At 37.8% G+C, this 25,416-nt stretch overlaps 1 protein-coding gene across 1 annotated transcript in view; it reads right to left on the bottom strand.

Annotated features, from left to right (window-relative positions):
• The window catches only part of LOC131055167 (ribosome biogenesis protein WDR12 homolog), a 78,447-nt gene that overhangs the window by 31,129 nt on the left and 21,902 nt on the right, over positions 1–25,416 (bottom strand). Inside the window, exons 4-5 of the mRNA XM_057989774.2 lie at positions 2,250–2,285; positions 1,999–2,084 (exon numbers count right to left, since the gene is read on the bottom strand). Coding sequence (XP_057845757.2) covers positions 1,999–2,084; positions 2,250–2,285 — 122 coding nt within the window. The remainder of the gene's footprint in view (positions 1–1,998; positions 2,085–2,249; positions 2,286–25,416) is intronic.

Genomic DNA, 25,416 nt, shown 5'->3' with positions numbered 1-25,416 from the left:
TGAGCTTCATTGGAAAGCTGCCAAATGCATTCTACATTACATCCAGGGTACACATCACTATGGGATTCACTATGCAGCAGGCACAGGACTTCGCTTGGTTGGTTACACAGACTCCGATTGGGCTGGCGATCTAGTTGATCGTAAGTCTACTTCTGGTTACAGTTTTCACCTTGGTTCGGGCCCCATTTGTTGGCAGAGCAAGAAGCAACATGCTATTGCTCTCTCTTCGACTGAGGCTGAGTATCGAGGCGCTGTTAATGCAGCGACTGAGACCATTTGGCTCCAGCAGATTCTCACAGAGTTTGGATTCCCTACTCCACGGCCGACAGTCCTATATTGTGACAATCAGAGTGCCATTGCCATCTCGAAGAACCCGGTCCAGCACCAGCGGACCAAACACATCGAGATTCATATGCACTATATCCGAGAGCTCATCCAGGAGCAGGTCATTGATTTGCAGTATTGTTCTACAGCAGAGCAGGTTGCTGACATATTCACCAAACCTTTCACCGAGAGTAAGTTCCAGCAGTTGCGAGCTCTCTTGGGGGTGCGGGATGTGTCATTAGGGGGGGTCAGCTGACTTCTCCTTCCTCTCTTATGGGGGGGACTTTTTCCTCTTTGAGGTTTTGTCCTTCTTCCTTGAGATTCTTTTGTACATTCATCTCTCTTTTGGGGGGGAGTTTTTTCCCACTGGGTTTTCTCCCTTTCTCCGTTTGTGAGAGATTGCATTGCATTGTTTTGCTTGCATTTGCATGTTGTACATGGGTACCTATCATGGCCTCGTAGCCGGGACCCATCTTGCATTGCTTAGTTGCTTTGTAGACTTAAGTGCATTCCCCTAAGTTGCACTTAAGGGGGGGTGTTGGTGTAAATAATTATTCGTCATGGATATTATTACACTTACTTAAGTTTACTTAGGATAATGCATCTCATAGTAGTTTGGATATGAGACACTTGGGTGTTTGTGCCTCATTGGGATAGTGTGTGTAGGAGAAATTCCACCTCTTATGGTGTTGATCTTGTTATTACACTATCATATCCACTTATTGTGGAGTGATAATTCCACCTTCGGTGGGTGATCCACCTCATGTGGAATATTATATTATTTCTCCTACCTACCCACACCTATTTCCTACCTACCCTTGTTTCTCATTGAGCCACTTGTCATATTTGTGTGCTCATACATCCATATGGCCTTGCCTATATAAGCAGGCCTCTATTCCTTGTATTGGTTAATCCAGTTGATCATTTTTATATTGATGAGAATACAGTTTGTTCTTGTCATTCTATTGTCTCTTTTATGCTTTTCATTGTGCCCTTGATCTTGGCAAAATCCAACAAAAAGCAATCAAAGAGATCAGACATCAACCATCACTCAACCTTTCATCTTCTACTTCTACGCCTAGGCTAGAAATATTAAAAGGGTAATTACAAAATTATTATAGTCTTTGGATCAGAATTCTAACAGCCCACTGACAATATGCCTAAATTTCCTTACTTCCATGTGTGTAGATGGGTACAAAAAAAAATGTCCCTAATAATGGCATGGTATATCCTTCTGTGAGACACGTGATATATAGTATACTCTTTTACTAGAATTCCTTACTCTGTGTGAAGAATAAATCATTGGGACCATTACTCTACAATGTAAATTAAGTCTAGATTTAAAGTATGAATTTTCTATTGTTATTAATATTATTTAATCAATAAAGATGCCAATTGATTGAGAAATTAAAGAGTACTAGAGGTTAATATTTCCACACTTGGCCCTTGAACATCGGCATGGAAGCATTTGATGTTTCTTTTTCATAGTTGTCATCTACTACAATGTACTAACACTAGAATAAAGGAATAAGCTTGTATCATTTTTATCATTCTATGACAGAAATAAATTAGGTGCAATCATTCATTATCTTGATAATTCTTATCAGTAAAATCCTGTCTATATTATAAAACAAGAAATAAAAAAGGTACAGTAGTCTCATCCAATTGTACAACCTTGCATTTTCACAAAAGCAGCAGAAGTGATAGCATCTCTGTGTCCCTCCAAAACATGCGTACATGATCCATCTGCTTTCCATATCCTAACATGATGTGAAAGAAAATGGTTGTCATCAATATTTTTCTCCATTCATTATGTCCATTTTTACCAAATAGAACTTACTAAAAGCATTTTAATGTGGCAACATAAAGAAATTGGGTTAGCATTAGAAAAGTCATCTAGCAATCACAATAGAGGAGAGTTTTACCTTCCTATGTTATCATACGAGCCACTAAATATGAAGCTGCATAAAAGAAAAACTGTAGTAAGAAACTTGAAATTAAAGTTAAAATGTGGAAAAATCTTCTATAAATACAGAGTACAATAATCTTAACAGCTGAAAAGAGACTCGAAACCATTCAATAAAGCATTCGAAACCATCCCCAAGGTTAGTTAAGATAATTATTAAATAGCCTGTGCTATGTTGATGAAGTTATAATATTAAGGAAGACAAAATGACACTAAATAGTAAATATGCTTTGTCCTGCAGGCATGCATAAATCCAATAACAGAGAAGATGATTAAAGATCAAAAACAATTAAAATCCACTATAATCATCCACTTGATCAAGTATTCACCTCAAACAACATCAAGAAACCTGCTTCCATTTCTAGTAACAATACTTACTTGGTACCAGGTGCAACCTTTTAGCTCAAATCTCTTGAGAATTGTTGGTGTAATTAATTATTCATGTTGGATATTATTACACATTACTTAAGTTTACTTAGGATTTGCATTTCATACTAGTTTGGGTATGAGACACTTGGGTGTTTGTGCCACATTGGGATAGTGTGTGTAGGAGAATTTCCACCCTTTATGGTGTGATCTTGTTATTACTCTATCATATCCACTTTTGTGGAGTGATAATTCCACCTTCGGTGGGTGATCCACCTCATATGGAATATAATATTGTTTTTCCTACCTACCACACCTATTTCCTACCTACCCTTGTTTCTTATTGAGCCACATGTCATGTTTGTGTGCTCACAGATCCATATAGCCTTGCTTATAGAAGCAGGCTCATATTCATTGTATGTAACGATTGATGATCCAATTGATCAGTATTTTCATCTTGATAGAATACAGTTTATTCCTATCATCCATTTTGTTCTTTCTTATTTGTGCTTTCCATTGCCTCTAGATCTTGGAAAATTCTCACATGCGCCTGCGACCGCAGGTTACCTTGCGGGCCTGCACGACCTGCAGGTACGCCTGCGGCCTGCAGGGGGGCCTCACATTTTTTTTTTAAGTTTTTTAATGTTTTTTTTTAATTAAATTTTTTAGTTTTTTTTTTTTAATAAAAAAAAAAATTTAAATAGTTTTTTTTAAATAATAAAAAATAAGTTTTTAAATAATTTTTTTTTTCTTTAATAACTTTTTATTAAAGTTTTTGGGGCATTTTAATAAATTGTTTTTATTAAACTTTTAATTAATTTTTTAAAAACAAAAATATCATAAATAAGCAAAAATGGGAACAAAAATTTTCTTGTCACTTCATACCTGCATGCAGCGCTTCTAACCAGCAGCCAAGGGGGGGCCTATTGCTACTATATTTTTCTTGGCGACATCCCAATCGGAGGCATCTTCATCTGTAGTATTCTACAGGGCTTCTTTGGTGGCATCATCTTCATGTTTCTATATTTGCATCCTCGTGTTGTATGCTCTTGCATGAGCAATGTTGTACTCGCACTATCATAAAGAGCCACACCTCTTTGTATCTTGTCTTTGATGACATATTTGATGTAATCCTCTTGTACACGTAAATTAGTAATATCTTGTGAGACTTGGTGCATGGCTCCAATTGAGACTTAGATTGTACACATTTGTGCATGGCTTCGGTGAGACTTTGATTGTACCAGTAATTCTGCCATTTACGAGTATCCAGATGATGCTCAAAGCAGGTTGTCTCCATGCCTGATCTTCATTTTGTTGCAGCGAGTGATTCATCATCATCGACATTGGTACCTGGTTTTGTCACACTTTGACATTATTGGTGCAGCATTGGCTCTCTTTCTTCCTTATGGGGAGGTATTTTGGTCAACATCTTGGACCATCCTTGCAGGAGATTCGGCATTGAGAGGAGGCTTCATGGTCTCCTCTTCTCTCTTATGGGGGGACAAATTTTGTTCTTCTTATTCATCATTGAGAGCATTGTGTGCTTCCATCATCTCTCTTTTGGGGGGGAGTTTTTTCCCATGTGGTTTTTCCCTCTTTCTTTGTTTGTGAGAGATTGCATTGGTTTGTGTGCATTTGCATTTGTACAATGGTACCTAACATGGCCTCGTAGTCAAGACCCATCTTGCATTGCTTAGTTGTATTGTAAACTTATGTGCATTCCCCTAAGTTGCACTTAAGGGGGGTGTTGGTGTAATTAATTATTCATGTTGGATATTATTACACCTTACTTAAGTTTACTTACGAAATGCATTTCATAGTAGTTTGGGTATGAGACACTTGGGTGTTTGTGCCACATTGGGATAGTGTGTGTAGGAGAATTTCCACCCTTTATGGTGTGATCTTGTTATTACTCTATCATATCCACTTATTGTGGAGTGATAATTCCACCTTCGGTGGGTGATCCACCTCATGTGGAATATTATATTGTTTCTCCTACCTACCACACCTATTTCCTACCTACCCTTGTTTCTTATTGAGCCACATGTCATGTTTGTGTGCTCACATATCCATATAGCCTTGCTTATATAAGAAGGCTCATATTCATTGTATGTAACGATTGATGATCCAATTGATCAGCATTTTCATCTTGATAGAATACAGTTTATTCCTATCATCTATTTTGTTCTCTCTTATTTGTGCTTTCCATTGCCTCTAGATCTTGGCAAATTCTCACAAGAATTGCAAGAAAGGGCCACACTTTTCATTTCTATCACCTCATTAATAATATTATATTCATTCTTATATTTGTTCTAGAATACTGGATGGATAAACATTTCAAACGTGCAATCGATTTACATTGAACTTTAAGGCAGCATACAAGGTTAAGAGGACACAAGATATATTGGATATAAGAAAAGAAAAATAAAAAACCAATCCATGTAAGACTAAGCAAAGATTATAAAAATATTTCTAGATGTGATGCCTCAATTTTGAGCCTTGCATAAACATTGTTATTTTTTTTGATCGGTAAATATTTTTTCATTGTATTAATGCAGAAATTTAAAAATACAAAATTTGCAGTCTTCCACAAAGCATGAACGCAGTAAACATCAACCCCATATCACCCACAGTCATATCTTATGAACTACCCAACCCGACAGCTTATGATATCTAAAAACAAAAAACCAGATCTTTGTTGGTTCTCCAAACCCAAATGTTCCAGAAATAATTAAAGTTTTGGAGCAAAAACTAACAGCTGAAAACATGTAAGAACATATGTAAAACACTGGCCAACAAGCCACTCACTCACTATCTTCCTAGGCCGCCTTCTCTCTTCCCTCCTCAGTGGTCGGCGTTTTCCCCTTTACCTCTTCACCTTTCATCCTTGGGATGCAGTCCAGGCATCCGAAGTCCGGGTCGCCCCTCCAAACTCGCCAGTAGCTGAATGGCCCGTCCTTCGAAGAACATGTCTCTCAGGTCCCTGCCAACTTCCATCCTTGCCACCGCATGCAGAGCATTTAAGACTTCATCCGCTCTGGTTAATTTCACATAGAGCTTCATCACTTCCCAACCCACACGGGCACGTTCTCGGCATTGCTCTTTGATTTCATCTTCCGGTCCACGAACAAAAGGAAGCAATTCTTCCTGGTCATCCCCTTCCTTAATACGGATGCCAACTCGAGGTACCACCCATTCCAAGATTGAATCGAGGTTTATCAAAAAATCCCCATTGATCAATTTGGTCAATGTTAGTTTTACCTTCTCCACCTCCGGCTCAAACTCACAGGCCCACGCTAGAAGCAATGAGTACACCTCCATGTTAGTTCGATATCGATGGCAGACATAAGCTACCTCCTCAGCTAGCATGAGACGAGTCGCCGCCCATAGCTTCTCCGCTTTAAACCAAAAGAGTCCCTGCATCCGCTTTTTCGATACCTTGCCCAAAAAAGGCACTAGCTTCTTGTCCGTTCGCAGAGTGAAATTAGCTTCCATAGTCACCTGCAATTTTGAAACAACAATTCCTACAATGCAATGTCAACAATGCTACAAATTACAATTGATTCTACTTCAAACAAACCCTGGCACGCAGCTCGAAGAGTAATGAATTCTCCTCCGTCATATAGGCTGGATAATGAGTGCCAAAGATAAGGCAATAATGCCGTGAGATCATATGCAGGATTTACTGCCATCCTCCACCCGCTTCGTGCGTGCGACCTGCCACAGAGAACTCCTTTCTTCAAAGAGCAGGCGCCAGCTTGGCATATGTACTTGCCATATTTTGCTCTCGATTTCATGTTGAAGACTGCAAATTTCTAAAAGGCTGCAATTAATTCCATTTCTACACGCGACCATCACCTTTCCACCATTTGGCCGCACAACTATCCAATTCGCTTCCAATGTTAGATAGCAAGTCCGCCACAGCATTTGCTCCCCTCTTAATGTGCGAGACACAAAACTCCACAAATGTGTTGAGCTTCTCTCGGATCATAGCCACCCAACGGTTTATCTTCCAGCATGGCATGTTGCCTTTAGCTATTGCATTAATAACTATCTGAGAGCCCCCTTCTAGGTGCAACCGTTGGACTTTCATATTTAAGGCTAGTTTTGTTGCTAGAAAGGCCGCCTGGACCTCTGCTTCATTATCCTTGCATAAACATATTAATGTGCTATAAATTATGCATTTACTGACAGTTATATGATTTGGCAAACGTTCATGAATTGATCAGTAATGAGACTACATTTGCTACATGACCTGAAAAACTTATAATGCAGTCTATGAGTTCTTTTTCATAAATCTTAAACTTGAGCTCAGTAATCTATGAATTTAAACTAATTTTGGATTGCAGGACCAGCTTCGCTAACCATCCACTCTCAACAAGGTGAATCAGGTTGAATAAGAAACCTTTACAGTAATCTTATTGATTTAAATGGCATCAATCAAAGAACAACCATTCATGAACTTACTCTTTATAGGAAAGCAAGAGCCAGTGGATAGCAATTTAGTAGAAGACTAACAAGGATTTTGTTTAACTTTAGATAATAATAATAATGATGCAAGCCTTTATACTTGAACATTGTGCAATATCCACACACATTCAATTCAACTGCAGAATTTATTGGCATTTGTTAACCAGGTATTGGCGCCTTTTGTAATGTCCCCACTTTGAAATAGAATTTAATAATAAATAATAATAATAAAATTAAAATATTCAAAATTAAATTATAATATAAAGAATATAATTAAATATAATTAATTAAAATTTAATTAAGTTAATGAATGGTTAAAAGACGTGGAAGGAAAAGTTGTGACTCCCTCAACAATAAGATATAAAAGGGAGAAGAGAACCTCATTTGGGAGGGGGATAACTTGGAAATCAGAAGTGTAGATCTGATTTAAATAAGAAGTGCAGGTCTGATTGTGAAAGGTTGTGTCCCTTTCAAAGGGCAGAAATAATGAAGAGTTGCACACTTTCAAAGGGTGTTAATGGTGAAAGGGTGTCTCTTGCCAAAGGGCATACATGATGAAGAGGTATGACCTCTCCCTCACATTGAGAGATAGAAAGAAAAAGGAATCAAAGCATCCAGTAACATCACCATGGATCAGATCAGATCAGAACTGTTATTAAGTTACAGGCAGTAACATCCTTGTTCTTGGTGGTATGCATGGGATGTGTTTAATAAGTATGCTTAATATATGAAGCCCAATAATGTTCTTACGCGGAATTGATAGTAATATTAATATGGACTGCAATATATTCATAATACATCAGAAATATTTATACTTATAGTCTAAGACTCTAAATCATGTTATTATTGTCCGTATTTAAGAAGATGGGAATGAGATGTTCCAAAGAGGGGCAATCTAAATCCAAGCAATAGGTTAAGTCCCAAGATAGGGTGGAGATCAGTGACCCGTAAGCCTTGAGCGTATAGACCAAAGATAGGTTAGGGCTTGGATCTATAGACTTTGAGGGAACCTATTGTAGTTGGTCTCTAAGCGCTTTGGTAACATATGTAAACCCTTCTCCCTTAAAAGTGAAGTAGTAGCAAGGTCTGATATCTATATTAAGAACTATGAATAATGAAATTAATCATCTAATGAGGAAAATAGATAAGCACTTGATAATAACTAATTGAAGAATATCAATAAATTTTAATATATTGAAATAGACCAGATAGGGGACATTACACCTTTATGTGTCCTGATTTGCAAGGATCATTGGAGACCTCAAGTGAATCAGTGCCTTTCTGTTTGAATGAGTCTATGAATATCCAAGTTACCAAATCAGCAGATAAACACTGTGTTTCCAAGCACGATTCATCCCAGAATCGATTTAGAATTGAATCAATTGTGGAATCAGTCAGGGCTCAATTTTTTTGGTTTGGAATGGTGTGGAATCGTTGACATGAACACCTGGGTGATTCCAAGTCAGATGTAGTGTTTTCAAGACATTTGCATGATGATTCCATCAGCAGGAATAAATATTAGATGATATGACTTTTTGACTATTTGAAACCCTAAACAACCGTCATTTCATGCATTCCATGTGTTGGACGAGTTGTAGGAACAACAAAGGAGCTACAAATGACATAGGAGCCACACCAACAAGAAACGAACTAGCATCTACTCTGCTTGAATGTCTCAGTAAAACAAATTTACCCTGTTGCTTGTTAGTATCCATTTTAGTACCCCTACAAAACATTGCCTGCAATCAAAACTATAGTCAATAATCATGTCATTCTTGTCATGTTTTGAATATCAGCTAAGTTTTCCTTCCTATCAAATCTCAAAGGGCATCGGGTATTATTCTATTTTGTCAACTAACTATATTCACAAATTGGTCATGTATAAGAAATGCCTGACGAAGGAGATCAAATTTTCAATAGTTTAGTAAGTCCAGCATAGAAAGAGGAGATAAACTGCCAAGGTTTGCATTTAAATGAAGAATGGTGGCAAAGTAGCATAGGAAGTACGCCAATAGTTAAAGCGTACAAGTATTACAGGTGGCATAACCAGTTAAAAAAGTAAAACAAAGTGACTGTTGCAACTTTCAATTGCCAATGCCAATACAAAAAGGCAACTCGCATGGCTAAAGCAATGTAAATCTGTGCAAACCACTTAAGGAAACAAGAAACCAAACATTACTGCCAATTTAAAGTGGCAGAGCCAGCAGAAAGTTGCAATTCAAGTGGAAAGTTGTGAAGGAACTTAGAAAAGTGCAATCAGCAAAGAAGAATTTAAATCTGTGTAACCTGGGGATGCGTACCCGGCCCAAAACCAGTCGTCCCAGACAGGAAATGTCCAGTGGATGCAAAAACGCCTCAGAAACATCCCCAGTTGTCCCCAATTTTGCAAAAAAAAAAAAGGGGACGTTTCCAGGACGTTTGGGAAACTCCCAGAAACATCCCCGGACGGCTAGGCATCCCCTGACTGTCCCAGGGATGCCTAGCTTTCCACCACAACAAGGCAGGGAAAAAGTCAAGTTTTTCTTTTTAAAAAAGGGCTTCAAAAAATTATTAAAAAAAACTCATTTGTGTCCACATAGCAAAGCTTGAACAGCAGAAAGAAGAGGAGCACAGTTGAAGGAAAACCAAGTGAAACGAGGAAAGAAGGGTGAGCAAAGGATAAAAGAAAACTAGATCTCCATCATTTGAGAAAAGTTTTTTTTTGTTTGTTTGTTTGTTTTTGCAAGTTCTTTTGCATTTTTTATTTTTTTTTATCAAAATTTCAAACACCTGAGGGTTTTTTTGTTTGTGTTCTATGATTTCATTTGCAGCTATCATTTACATTTCAATTCAAAAAAAAAAGCAATGAGCTCTAACAGTAGTGAGAGTGAAGAGATTGGAATTGAACAAATATTTCATGGCAATTCTTCAAAAGGTGTGGGTGTTTCAGAAACACAAGGCGCAGAAAATCCATTCAAATGCCCTTCTAAAGCTTTGAAAAAATATGCTAAGGGCCCCTTCAACCCAAAAAAAACCACTTTTACAATATGCAACAGCCATAAACACCAAGAAAAATAATTCAGGGGAGAGTACAGTATGTGTCACATTTGCAAAGAGGAATATAGGGACAGCTACACAAGAGTTTACCCCCATCTCGCAGGCATATCTCATCAAAACCATCACATTTGTTGAGAAGGTCAAGGTGACTAAGTTGCACATGGAAGGTGAAGCCAAAAGAACAGGAATGTCAATGGAGTTATTACAGCCATTGTATAGTGCTAGAGCTAGTCCTAGTGCTAGTGCTACTGCTACTGCTACTCAATCTATGCTTGAGCCTGAGAATCATAGAGGAAAGGAAAGGTCCAGTGGTGTTGCAAAGTTCAAACATGTTTAACATGCAATTACGAGATGTAGCTGATACTTCTATTGCCAAATTTTTCTATGATAATGGCATACCATTTCATGTGGCACAATCTCAATATTTTAAACAAATGTTCAAAGATGCATTTGCAGTTGGTCCTTCATATATTCCCCCTCAAAATCAATAAGGTATGCACCTCCCTCCTTCATAAGGAGTATTCTAAGGTGAGTATAATGATGGAGGAGATGAGACAAGTTTGGATAAGGGACGGAAGCTCTATCATTATGGATGGGTGGACAGATATTAGGCATCGACCACTCATCAATGTAAGCAAGCTCTTATTTTCTTAGAGCCATTGATTGTTCAGGGAAAAGGAAGGATTCAGCCTTCCAATTTCAGATTTTGAAGGATGCCATAAAGGAGATTGGACCCTCCAATGTTGTAAAAGTAGTGATTATTCGGCCTGTGTATGCAAGTTAGCTGGCTTAATGGTAGAGGGTGCTTACAAGCACATTTTTTGGGCCCCATGTTATTTCCATGTGTTGAACAACGCATTGAAAGACATTGGAAAAATAAATTGGGTGAAGGAGGTGGTGTCAAAAGCTAATGCCATTCAGATGTTTATTTGCAATCTTCACACATCACTAGATTTGTTTAGGACTTTTTTGAAGAAGGAATTCCTCAAGCCTGTGGATACCAGATATGCCAGCTACTTTATTTTGTTGGAGAGGATGATTGAGCTACAAGAGCCACTACAATCAATGGTGGTCAATTCAAAGTAGGGTAGATGGTCGAAGGAAACTACAGCTGAAGAAAATGATGTCAAACAAAATCCCTCCATGATGATTGGTGGTCCATAATGAAGTAAGATATTTATTTTTTATTATTTTAAGCAATGCTAATTTTTCGTATTAAATTTCTGATTTTATTGTTAACTAATATATTGCTCATTTTAGTATTAAATTTTTTATTTTGATTCTAACTTTATAAGTTATAAATTTACTAGATTATTTTCATCCTTTGCAGATATATTTGCTCCATTGTCTCACATGTTGTGTGGGTCATAAGATATGCAGATACAAACTCTCCTAGCCTTGGAGAGATTTATGAAACATCTGATAGCATGCTTGTGCAGATGAGGCATGCAATTTGCAGCGACCCTACTTTGCCATTTTAAATTAGACCCACTGTGACACGAAGGTGGGACACTATGAACACCCCACTTCATATGGCTTCCTACTCTCTAAATCCCAGATGGTATGCAGCTATACCTGGGAAAGTGCCTCCATCTAATGATGAAGAGGTGAAAGAAGGCTCAATGAGGGCCCTTGCAAAAATGCACATTGAGGAGTCTAGCAGTCTTAGATCACAGTGGCTAGACTTTGTGAGTCTCTGTGGCCCAACATTCAGTAGAGCAGAGACGAGGGTGGACAGAGCTACATTAGCTCAATCCAACCCCATTGGATGGAGGGCATTGCATGACAATAATACACCAGAGTTGAGGATGCTTGCCACTCGTCTTCTTTCACAAGTTGCTAGTTCCTTTGTTGCCGAGAGTAATTGGTCTACATATAGTTTCATCCAAAATTCAAAAACTCGGACTCGCCACGGACTCGGCAAACCAAAAATTTGGACTCGGACTCAGACTCGTGAAAGACTCGGCAAGGACTCGGCAAAAAAAAAAACCGTAGTTTTACAAAAAAACATAAAGAAATTAATGCATTTAGAGACAGCCATAATTGAAAAATTACACATGTCACATACTCATAGTTTCAAACTTTCGACTCTAAAATGTATAATACCAAGATTTCTTCAATGCTAATTATGCTGTTATATGGAGCCTAATCAGACTCAGAGGTTAAATTTTCCCTACTTCCATCGGCGCAATTTCCCCCTATATTTTTCGACGGGGGTTTGGGGGCAGCGCCCCCAAGTTGGGGTCAAGTTGGGGTCAGGCCAAAAATACTTTTATTATTTTATAAAGAGTCGGGTGTTATTTTTTTATTTTTTTTCACTCCCTCAGTTATGCCAAATGAAGGCAAAAAAAATTTTAAAAACTCAATTTTAAAGCTTGCATGACTTTTTTCTGGGTCGCGCGAGTCCATCTGAAAGACTCGCGAGTCCGTGCAAAAGACTCGCGCGAGTCCGTGCAAAAGACGTGCGAGTCTTTCAGATGGACTCGCCAAGACTCGCCTCGCGAGTCCTTGGTGAGTCGACTCGTGGCTCCCAAAGACTCGCCTCGCGAGTCCTTGGCGAGTCGACTCGTGGCTCCCAAGGACTCGCGAGTCCATGGCGAGTCCACGTTTTTTTAAACTATGTCGTCCAATCAAGCAACAAGAATATGCTTACCTCTAGACGATCGGTGAAACTAATGGTTGTGCATAGTGCATTGCGGCTTCAAGATCGGCACACACTTGAGTATCTTCAAACTCCAGCTGCACGTTGGGATGTTCATCCCGAAGATAGTGCACGGGTTGATGAGGATGAGACGTGTGGATGCACTGGTTGGGGTTCCATTGGATGAGACAGCCTCTCATAGTGACAAAGATTCAAACTCCAATTTTGATGTAGTGTTAGGGGAGGCTGATTAGGGACAGTTGCATATTTAATATTTCTATATATTTTCAATTCATTTTATGGTTGAACTCGAAACTTGAAACTTGCAGCCTTCGGGCATTTTGAAGTAATTTTATATAAAATATCATGGACTCGTGTTATTGTTTATTGTTTTGTCATTGTGTAATGTCTCTTCTAAGAGTATTGACTAGTAAGAGACAATTACTTTGAATCCTTAAACTTACTATAGATTATAATATCAGATTTAGATTATGAATTATATAATCAAATGTCTGGACTCTGAATACCAATATATAGAGATATTGACACTTTCAATGTCACTTGCTCTTTCTATTATAATCAATGCTAAGTGAATAATATGTCTTTAAACTTTCCCTTTCGCCAACAGTGATGAGGGATGGTTGATTGGATAGAAGCTGTCTCTAATCTGATCTTTGAAGAGCAGTTGTAGTTAGTAGCCATTATTAAAGTCATGTAACAAACCTTTGTAACTATTGTCTACTTTTAGACTATAACTACTTTCTACTTGTAGCACGTGTAATAATATACTGTGGTGTTCTCAACTTGAGAAGTTGTGCCAATTCTTTTCAATCTCATTTTTTTGGTTTTACCAACATTGGTATCAAAGCCAAATTCTGTTGAGGAAATACACTAAGTTTGGTACAGCACAAATCATACGGAATTCCTTTCAATCTCATTTCTAAGATTGTGAGCAACAAAACATTAGAATATACCACAAGTTGTAGAGTTGTGGTCAGGTCACATAACCTACAATTGCAGCTAGGATTTCTTTACTCGCCAAAATACCAAATTGTGAGGCTAGAAATTAAGGAAATTGTGAGTCACACGAATTTTAAAACAAATGTTGCAATTGCACCAAGGTCATCAAAGATTTTCAACCAAAAACATCACAAATCTACTAGTTGCAAGCTCCAAAAAGCACAATCACCAGCTATGAATATTCTTTTTAGTCACAGAAACCCACATGGGCAAATTCATATCAAAAATCAAATGTTTAAGCTAATCACAAATAGCTAGTGAATCTAGTTATAGCCCCATTGAGCATTTTTCTAGTCAAAGATATTTCTTGTCTTGTTTTGAAACCATAGCCATGATTACCTACATTTATTTGTCATTAGGTATTTATCCGCATTCAATTTGTCTTCTGAAAAGTGTCAAATTTGAAAAGGGGATTTACAAATATTTCAAGCAAATTTTAGTTTTCGAGGAGAAGATAGGTATTTTTTTAAAACTTTCAAGAAAATTTTATTTTTGGGGCTTCTAAGCAAAATAACAAATATTCAAAATCTAGTATTGTTGGAGATATAGAGACTCGCAAAGAAAAATTATAATATATTGAGTATACTCGCAAAACTCGCCTAATACTCACTAGTTAGAAAGCCTGGCAAGTTACTCGCCAATATGTTTTTCAGTAACTCAACGATTTTATCTACAAAACTCCAATTTTTTTGCAAAAAACTTGCCCAAATAAATATAAATTTAGTTTTTACCTGCAGTTAAAAAAAATCATTATTTTTAAAAATTTTGGGCATGCAACTAACAATTTAGGGAATGCAACTACTGATTTAGAGTGTGCAATCTGCGAAACGATTCGGGATGTGAATCTACAGGTTTTCATCAATATTTTTTTCTAAATTTATGGCATGCATTTAGTGACACCATTTATAATTTTTTTGGCTCTAAATCAAAAAAAAATTTGGCTCTAAATCAAAAAAATGATATTTTTTTGAGCAAGTTCAAAACACCTACAAACTATGAAATTGCTATGGATGATGCACCTATTGAGGATATTACAGCTATACCATCCACTTCCACAATACCCACACAGTGACAATAGACTTTTTTGACCTTAAGTCATAGATGAAATTTATAATTTATAAAGTATGTTGTTACTGAAACTTTAAGTTCATATGCATTTAGAGGTTGAACTCTAATTTTGATTTGTATATGATGGAAATCAGTAATATGTGTTTTTGAAGAATATTTATTAAACTTTATGTATTTTCAAATGTTCAATAAATTTGCCAAGTTATTGCCTTGTTTTTCCCTGATTTGTTACCGAGTCCTTAGTTTTTAAAAAATTTGGGACTACCTATTAATTGTTCGGTCCAAGTTTTTCAACTATGACATAGTCACGAATATTAGCTATCACTGAGTACCAAGAATGTGATTGAATCTTGTAAAGCACAAAAAAAACCATGCTAATCACCGAGGTGACTTTGATAGACATTATAGGTAAGCACTGCTAATTCTCAAGTTGTCAATATCAAATGATTTAATTGCTTAAGTTTGAAGAGCTAACATTGCACATATCCTGCAGGATAGGTTAGAAAGTAAATATCAAGTTCCACGAAAAGGTTAGAGAATGCATTTCAAAAATCTAGAGTCTTTGAATCCACCTTCATTTGCGACATTTGTAGAGTCTTTTGAATCCACTGACTAAAACTCAAACCCTCACTTTTGATAAGGTCAATTAGTATTTGTTGTAGAAGGAATGACGACAAGAGCAAATAAGTGAAACTTCTTGTATAAGTTAAGAAAGTGTAATTGTTGCATGTTTTCAAAGTACAAACCATAGTTCTCACACTTCACGACCACAGAAAGATACGATGCTTTTGTGAGCCCAACACAAATGAAATTTTGAGATACAAGTTTCCTTGGCAACACAAAGGAAATATGAAATGCTTGGGCCACAAAAAATCTACACGTCGAACGCAAATAACAAGGGAATATTAGTGGGTCCCAGCAAAAATTGAAGCACCAACAAAAGGATTCAAACAAAAAACTTAGAGAAGTGGGCCACCTTCAATGCCATGCAAACTTAAAGAATTGCTCACAAATAAGAATTCAATTTAACCAAAGTAAAGTGTGTGGGCCCCAACAAGTAAATTGCAATGACAAATAGAGGATTGCATTTAAGAATAAAATGAAGTGTCCAGAAATAGATAAGACCACAACTCACAAACAAGAACCTACAAAACAAAATAAAAGAGAAAACCAAAATTTGATTCAAATAATGTTTTTGGGCATACAAGATTACCAAAGTCCTAGATGCTCCTGCTGCAGACACATCAAGTAAGTGGAAATGTTCCATAATCTTGGGGATCATGAACAATTTGTGAAACTCAAAATTGTGATTCAATGCTTGTTTCAGATCTGAAGTTCTCTTTGTAGCCTTCTCCCTCATAGTGAGACATTCACCATTTGTCATCTTACCCAATTACAAATCTACTACCATTTCTATCTCAACCCACTCCAAATTTGCATTCACCACCATTCTTGATTGTCCCTTATAGTAAGAATAGAAATTGACCTTGTTGACTATTGGTGAGGTATATGTTCCCCTGGGGATTGTGTCATAATCTTCCGCTATGAGATTCTTTAGGACCTTACATGCTGCCAATATTTTCTTCTCTTTTCATGTCCTTCAAGATACTTTTTCAAATCTGCTCCTACCTCTTGGGCTGATCTTTGCATATGTCCATCAACTACTTCGCTTGGTCTATACTCTTTTGACAACTCCTCGAAAGAATGTTCTTCCTTCATCTTAATCGTTGTTCTATCTTCCTAAGCTTTGTCTATAAACCGTTTTTCTGAGTACAAACATATTCTGGGACTATTGTTTACCTCTCTATTTTCTTTTAATGGAGTTGAGGTAAACTTCCGTCCATCCTTCATAATGCCATAAATATTCTATTCTCCATCATATACAGCCTCTTGGTCAAACTATCATGGTCTTCCTAGCGCAACATGACACACATCCCTAGGCATAATATTGCACAAGTTTTGATCTCAATAAGCACTAAACTGAAAATTGATGCTCCCCATATAGCCAAGAGACTTTGTAGGGATTTGTATGCTTGATCCTCTCCAACTAAATCTTTGCCACCATCTCTTTGAACACCAAATTGTTTGTGCTCCCATAGTCAACAATGACTTTGAAACACTTGCCTCCACACTTGCATATGGTTCTGAAAAGACTACTTTCAAATGGGTCCCTCTCCTCCTCTTGTTTCAACAACACTGTTATAAATATAAGTTCCTCACCATGTTCTAGTTCCTCTGTGTGTTCAGGTAAAGTAATGATCACTTCATCTACTTGAGCAATACGATTCCTAGTAACATCTCTTCTAGTGTTGTCTTGCTACGATTGTGAACACTCAAATGCTCTATGACCAACCTATCCACACCTATAAGAGGTGATTCCTATACCTCTTCCTCCACCATAATGTCCACTTCCTATTAAAGTATGCCCATCTTACTTTGTGTTTTGGCTTGAATTACTATTTTGAGGAGAGTCAGCCTCTGTATATAGTTCTCTACTACTATCAACCTATCCTCTTCCTCTCCTTCTGTCAGTTGCCTTCTTAACAAATTTTCTTCAGCCCTTAAGGCAAATTATAATGCCTCATTTGGAAAAAATTGTACATATCAAACCCCAATCACACAATTATGATGATTTCTACTCAATTTATAATTAAACAATTAATATTTATTGCTTCCTGAATGAAATTGATTCAGAAATTTCAGTTAATATGTTTGATTCTTCATTGGACATTATATTTAGAATTTTACTCAGAGAATTCAAACTTATATTCAACAGTACCTGATAAGTTAACTTAAACCTGCAGCAAATTACAATTAATTGGAATGTCTTTGAAAGGTCCACAAAACTGTACTCTACTTATTTACAGCTATCATAACTAACACATGCAACTTCCATGCAATCTCTGGGTGAGATTGCCCTAAATCTGAATCAAGGGTTTTCATCCTCTAATTCAATAATGGAATTCAGCAGAATGCCATCCTCTAATTCCAGAACTTAAGAAGATTTGTCCTTATCTCAGATTGAACAGTAGTACCACGCTCCAAAGGAGTAATACTAATAATCAAATAATAAAGATGTATTCCATTCATATGTTCCTCCTTCTCCTTCCTTGGTCTTCCTTATATACTGTTTTCCTTTAATGGACATAACTTTTCACATGCCCATCGACCTTTATTAAAACTAAAATTTTAATTTTAATTTCAGTTTATTATTAATATACCCTTCTTAGAAGAAATTGCTAGGACTTTTAGGAGGGGGAACTACACATACTGATAGGCCTCCTCTATGGTTGTCACAAAAGACCATACTCATTTTATCTTAGATCGATATTCTAAGTCCATTGATATAGCTTGCAGCCTAATCTATAGTTTCTTCCACATGACCAGATCCCAGATGTTGGGCCTACAGAATTCTTTTGTATATGCCTTGATGTTCATCTCCATTCCTTAAAATTATGCAGTTGCTTCTACAAATTTGTTGGGTGAATATTTTGTCACCAGCGTACCAATGACAAAATATATATTTCACACAACACTATGCTGAGAAATTAATCTCTCGTCTCATCAAGGGGAGGTTCCCTATGAAATTTCTCCTCTAATTAATAAGAAATTAAATTTGTGGGTTGGTGTTAGGCATATAACTCTCTTTTTTCAGAGTTTATGTATTCTCCCTTCACCTAGTTACAGTTTCTCTACCTCTTCAAATATTTAAAGAAAAGAACTATTAATCTAAGAAACCACACCAAGAGTTACTATTAAGCAGCACAAAGTCTCCTTTAAAGTAACACTAATTCACACTGATCGTTACAAATTAAACAATTAGAAACTCAACGTAAAGCACAAAGTCTTCAAGTATAGATTTCTAATCCATTAAACTACTAATAACCGCAGCAATACAAAGCTTACTACAAGTTACTTCCTTTATCAGCAGATTTCTCAAGTATGCTAAGAGCACAAAGTCTATTGGCAAGATTTGAGAGCTCTTTAACAATGTAGCAATATCTTAAAGATCAAATAAGTAAAGATAATATGTATTCAATGGACATAGGAACATTAAATAATATAAACAAATTTATTGATACAACACAAAGTTTGCAATCAACAAAACTGTTTTCTTTATTTGTTTGATTGAATTCTCACCACAACAGCCCAAAGTCTTAATTGGGATAAAAATCCAGTAGAGTTTTGCTAAGCATGAAAAAGATAAAATATTTACAAAAAGGTCCTCCTTATATAGGAAAAGAAGTTGAGAAAAAGGTGGGCACAGTTGACTTATTCAACCACACAGTCCCATTTTACTATAACTACTACATAAAGAAAACGTGCAACTGCATGAAAATTGACAACATCTATCGGTGCAGCTGCATGAAGAAAGAGTGCCAAAGGGGAAACTTCATTCTTGATTCTCTTCTTCATTGGATTTCTGAAAGCCTTCGAATTTGGCGAGGATGGCTTTGACCTCTGCTTCATTTGGCATCAAGATAGAACTTGTGATGATTTGGACACGGGACATTGCATCTTGAATCTTCACCTATTTCTTTTTAACATCCTTCAACATGGATGCGAGGACTTCAAAGCTGACCTGAATTTCTAACAATTTATCAAATGTATCAAGCAAGAAGTCTTGTCCCGTGCATTGGTCCATCAAGGAAAGAAATTCCTATGTGACGACTTCAGCAGTGACGAGATTTTGATCGCCATCATACAAATAGCAAGGGAGATCACCAACTTTAGCAAAAATAAGATCAACCTCGTCATCACCTTCTTTCTTTTCCCGGTCCAGCTCTGCAATCATTAACTTCATTGTCTCTTGCTTATGAGACAATAAAGACAAGACCTGTATGTATTTCTCCCTTGTGGGAATTACCTTATTCTCAACTAGGACATCTATCCTGAAGTCCTCCATTTTACTCCACAAGGTAGTACTTCTCACAACTTCCTCAATCTCCTGTGATAAGGAGGTTTTGAGTCCTTGCATTCGACTCTGGATTACCTCATAATTAGACAATACTTCCACTGTTGAGCTTAAAAGATGAGAGCCTTCTAACCTTAGCCACGAGATCCATTCGTCCATCACCCGACCTTTAGCTCCTACCTGTTCAATCTTCTTGAGAGCTTCAGTGTCTATTGACGATCCTATAGGTTCAACCTCTTGAGAAGATTGTGTTACTTTTAAAAGAACGTTGGTCAGCTGTTCACACTTCTGCTTCAGGATATTTTTCTCATGCCTCTCCTGATCCAGTCTTCTCAACAAAGAATTAAGGGTTGTCTGAGAATCTAATTTCACACTTTCATGTGTCTCCACCCCGAGCTCTACAACCTGCATGGTATAATCTTCTGATTGTATGTTGCCTTTGTCCTTGTCTGACGATGGCACCATAACTTCAGCGTATTTTCTCTTGGAAACTGGGTCTACTACCACCCGCGATACTGTCTTTGGCTTTTACGTTCCCTTAGGCTTTGGAGGAACTAAAAGTTCAAAGTCAAATTCATCAGGAGATATTACCTGTTTTTTCCTTTTAGGGGCCACTACTTCCATCCAAGGGGGTAGTTCTGGATTGGATGATGGAGTAGTAGCTCCTTGCTGACTAGGGGTCGAAGATTCAGGAGCAGGTTGACTCGAACTTGGAGCATTTGTGAGTGTTACTGATGGTGTTGACATTGAAGCATCTAGTGGAACATTTGTTGCTGCTACCTCTTCAGTTACAGGTGGGAGAGTTGAAGGTGCTATGAGTGTAACTTCCGCACTTACCAATGGAGGGATTGTTGTGATGGTGGTAGTAGTGGCAGGTAAATCTACCGAAACCTGCTCTACAAGTGCATCTTGCAAGGTTTCATTAAAATCCATCATAGTGGATTCAAAAGTGGATGAAGGGATATCATCTAAATTAGAGAAGTTGGTTATTGTAAAAAATTGACCAACGGTCTCTGATTGTGGCATGCCCATACTTCGATCTCTATCTTCTTGAAAATCTTCATCCTCTTGGTCAGAGTCAGAGTCGGAGTCAATAGAGTGGACGATTACTTGTGAGGTAATCAGAGCGTCAACTTCAGCTGGGCGCGACACTTCTTCTGCCTGTACTTCCTCTTGTTGAGGAATTTCACCTTCTTCGACCTCCTTTCCCTTTCCAACTTCACTGGCAGGTGGTTGTTCTGACTCCTTCGCCACTACTTCCTGTGATGCGGATGATGATTCACCCTTCTTCGACCCTTTAACTGTAAATTTGATTTTGGGTCCTTTACCCTTCGATTGAAACGCAGGAGCTGAGGATAGTGCTTGTGAATCTGCCTTGCTCTTGGTTCTTGTTTCAGCCGTTGCTATCTTGCCCAATGGACCATCACTGTTGTCATCATCTCCTGAACTAGTGGGAAGTTGTTTCATCCTGAGATTCTTCTTTAGCAACCAAGCATTGGTGTTTGCTAAGATAGAAGAGATCCTTTGTGTAATAGATTTGCTTTCCTTCTTCGACCATTGCACAAGTGGAAGTGGGGAGTCAGCAATCTTCTTCTCATAATAAACAGGGTCTACTATGTCATCTGTGTCTTCCATAATCATTGGGATCTTAGCTAGATCTAGATTTTCAATTTGTTCCAAAGTAAGGCGGCTGAAATCCATCCTTCTTATATCCTCATTCTGACAATCTGCCCAAACATCTTCAAACCTATAAACATGAGTGTAAGTCCTTTTGAGCTTGCTCTTTATACCCTGAAAATCAAAATCGGTTCGAGCCTTGAATCTTCTCATGGTGTTCCACTGCATTTCCTCCTCCATATTCTTGGCTTTGGGATTGGTTAGCACTAAATACCTGCCAATTGACTCTAGGAATTTTAGCCCAGTCTTATGTGCTTGTGATTGTTTCTCATGCACACTAATCAGTTGTCTGCACAACTCCATGAGGACGATTTTATCTGAAGGAAACCTTGGAAGGATGAAGGGCTCACCTGAGAAACACCCAATTTGGATATAGGTGAATGTGGGAAACTGTAGAAATACACACCTGAAATGAGACACCCTGCTATAAGCGGCCTCTGATATTCTTCTCTTCTGAAGGCCTTTATCAAAAATGCATTTCCATACAGCAAAGAAGGCGTCATTAACCCTCCTGTAATGATTACCTTGATTTTTGATAGTTAGCTGGTCATAGTACTCCCAAATGGGCACCACTCTTCTGTCACCCTTGGTTGACAAGCCTGGATATTGCCTCATTGAAGCAGCTGCATAAACCAGGTACGAGGTCATATAAAACTTCAGGGTTACCTTGACCTCTTTCAATTGGGCGCAAAGCACATCACTGATTTGTTCTCCCCAATCTATTCTTGCAGCTCCCTTTCTGATTATATTTATATAGTGAGTCATCCAGCTTTGGAAATAATGAGTCTTTTAATCCTCACTCTGGATAACATGGTAATCATGTCGTTATATTCCTCATTAAAATCACTCCTGTGGAAGGATTTAGGCCATCGTGAGGTAAGGGAAGTTCTTGCAGCAGAGAGATAAACAGTATTAATCACCTTTTTGCATTTATCCTCATGTTTCTCGTAGTACTCTTGAGCACTCTCTTGAGAAATATAAGCTACTTCTTCAACTGATGAGCCTTTGAATACACTATTGAAGAATATACTATCTAGGGTCATGATGATATTTTGATCATCATCTTTTACTTGCCTTGTGCTTGGGTCAAAGTGATTAGCTATTGCCAATACAAATTCAAGATCATGAGCCACAACTGGGAAAGATGCATACTTATGCAGCTCAGATTTGATTATACTGGTTAGACATGCTGGAGCCTTTTGAACCCGGTCGACAAATTCTTGCATGTCAACATACCCAATTTCGGTGTCCCTGATCTCCTTAATAATTGAGTCCACTGAACTTTCTGGGTACATATTCAAGTACCTGTCGTACTTGTATTTCATCTTTTTTGATGATGCTTTACTCAGAGATGGTTGTCCTGAGGAAGACTCGGGCTTGTTGTGAGAGAGCTTTGACATTCGTGCACAACGACTACATTCAACACTGATGATTAGCTATTCATCACAATCAATTTTTCTCAAACGGATCGAAAAACGGGACTCAAAACAGGCCAAGGAGTAAAAACTGCCAAAATAGCAAGTCGGAGAAAAAAGTCCGATCTACTTCATTACAAACAAAAATTTGCACATCGGAGTTTAAAGTCTGATGTGCAATTTCAGGGCATATTAACAACACATCGGACTTTAAAGTCTGATGTGTAATCTGGGAAAAACAACTTGCACACCGGACTTTAAAGTCCGATGTGCAGGCTCGGAAAAACAACATCACATCGGACTTTAAAGTCCGATGTGCTTTTAACAGGGAAGGACAACTGGGTGACATGTCGGGTTTTAAAACCCGACATGTCACCCTATACCCCTCCGCATATCGGATTTTAAAGTTCGATATGCGAAGGTTAATAGACCGCATATCGGACTTTAAAATCCGATATGCGGGGGAACAAATCTTCAGCTGCACACCGGACTTTAAAGTCTGGTATGCAGCTTTAGATAGGGGGCTTCGGAGGGCAATCGGATTTTAAAGTCCGATTGTTCTCCGAAGCAAGGGAGACAATCCGATTGCCAAAAAGAAAACAAGCGAGAAAGCAAACCCGAAAAAGAAGCTCGAAAGAGGAAAAAAAAGAGACCCTACCTCTTCCGATTCGCCGATGATGAAAAAGATCCGACAATCGGGCAAGGAAAATCCGAATCACGACGAGCGGGAGCAGAGGAGGGCGCACGGAAGAAGAAGACAAAGCATAATGAAAATTAAAAGCAAAAAAAATTAACTTTAAAAAGCTTTTAACAAAACCCTAATTAGCAATAAATGCCAATTAATACAACTCGCAGTTGCATGTCGGGTTTTAAAGTCCGACACGCAAGCCAGGGACACTTGCACGTCGGACTTGAAAGTCCGACATGCAACTGATGAAGCAAATCACTTGCAGTTCGAACTTTAAAGTCCGAACTGCAAGCAAGAAAGCTACAAATACATACCGGACTTTAAAGTCCGAAGTGTATTGGTAACAAGGAACCCTGCAGTTCGGACTTTAAAGTCCGAACTGCAAGAAAAACTGCAACGCTAAGAAACAAGGAAAACAATAAAAACGAAAGGCAAAGAATGAAACGAACTAACCGACCGAGTCGATTAAGCTCTCTCGGAGACCATAAGGTACGAAACGGACCAGTTTCGTAGGGTTGCCTCACGATTTTGGCCTTGCTGAAATCGAGGACAACAAAATTTAGGAACTAATCTATAGGAAAAAAAATTATTTCAGATTTGCCACCATTTGATACCATGATCGAATCTTATCTTTTCCTCTCCTTTGTCTATCCAACGATACATGTTGCCACCATAAGGATGGGTAACCCTTGGACTTGGTAGTAGCAAGCTTCACCCTTTTTTAGTCTTCAATGAACTCAAATTTGAAGTAGTCTCCACCCATGGTTGATTCCCAATAAGTGATACAGAACTTATGAAAGGCTAGTTCATCTACTCTCCTCCTTAGCAAACTAGTTCTTCTCCATCCCATTTACATTCTCGCTGAATACACCTCTCTTGTGTGTTGCTTTAAATGCTTCTAACCTTCTTGTCATTACCCTCAACATCTCTACCATTTCAACATTTCCTTAAGTCATGTCTTCAACTCAAACCTCTACAATTATGGGATCCACACCTGCAACAAAACTCTTTGTGGCTTTCAAGATTGTCTCCTTCAAAGATCCACAATTACAAATCAATTGCTTTCAAAAAGAAATAAAATATTGAAATACCAGACAATTTACCACCAGTAGTTGTTTTGATTACTAAAACTCTTGGACGGCAAAGTCAGTGTCCAGCCTGTCCTAGATTTGGCATGATTCAGCCAGACACTCTTAAGGAAAGTCAATTTTCTGTTAGGTACTACTTTATGTATTTTTCAGTAATATTAAAAATCAACTATCTTTCCAATTCTAAAGAACAGTTCCAAATCTGTGTTTTTGCATTTTTCATAAATTTAATTTCATGCTATCATTCTCAGTTATTTAGACCTAGAGGTTCTATATAACTGTCAAAACTACAAATTTTGTTTTTCAGACTATGTTACCAAATGGGCCTGAAATTTGGCCGTTTCCAGATACAAGTCATAACAGAATCAGATAAGGAATGGAATCAACTGTGGATTGGCATAAGGTTCAGTTTGAAGCAGTTGGGTTTTCCTAGAAATTTTGCAGCTCAAACCCAAGCAATTCTGAGGTCGACATGGCAAATCCAGAATAAATACATAACAATTCCAGCAGTCTGCAAAGATTTCGACATGTATTTTGTTGACTCTTTGACTGTGAAACCATATATGACTATCACAGCAACACTAAACACCATACCCATGAATTTTTTAAAGCAAATTTGATATTTTGTATATCTTGTTTGTATGCAGGTGGAAAGGGCAGTTATCAGTCACACAAGAGTCTTAGCAGAAAGTCCGCAATATTCAGTCTTTTTAATATCGTAATGTATATTGCACCAGGAGGT

Source organism: Cryptomeria japonica, chromosome 2, assembly GCF_030272615.1.
Source record: "Cryptomeria japonica chromosome 2, Sugi_1.0, whole genome shotgun sequence".
Taxonomy (NCBI): Eukaryota; Viridiplantae; Streptophyta; class Pinopsida; order Cupressales; family Cupressaceae; genus Cryptomeria; species Cryptomeria japonica.
This window is presented reverse-complemented; position numbering and strand designations above follow the sequence as displayed.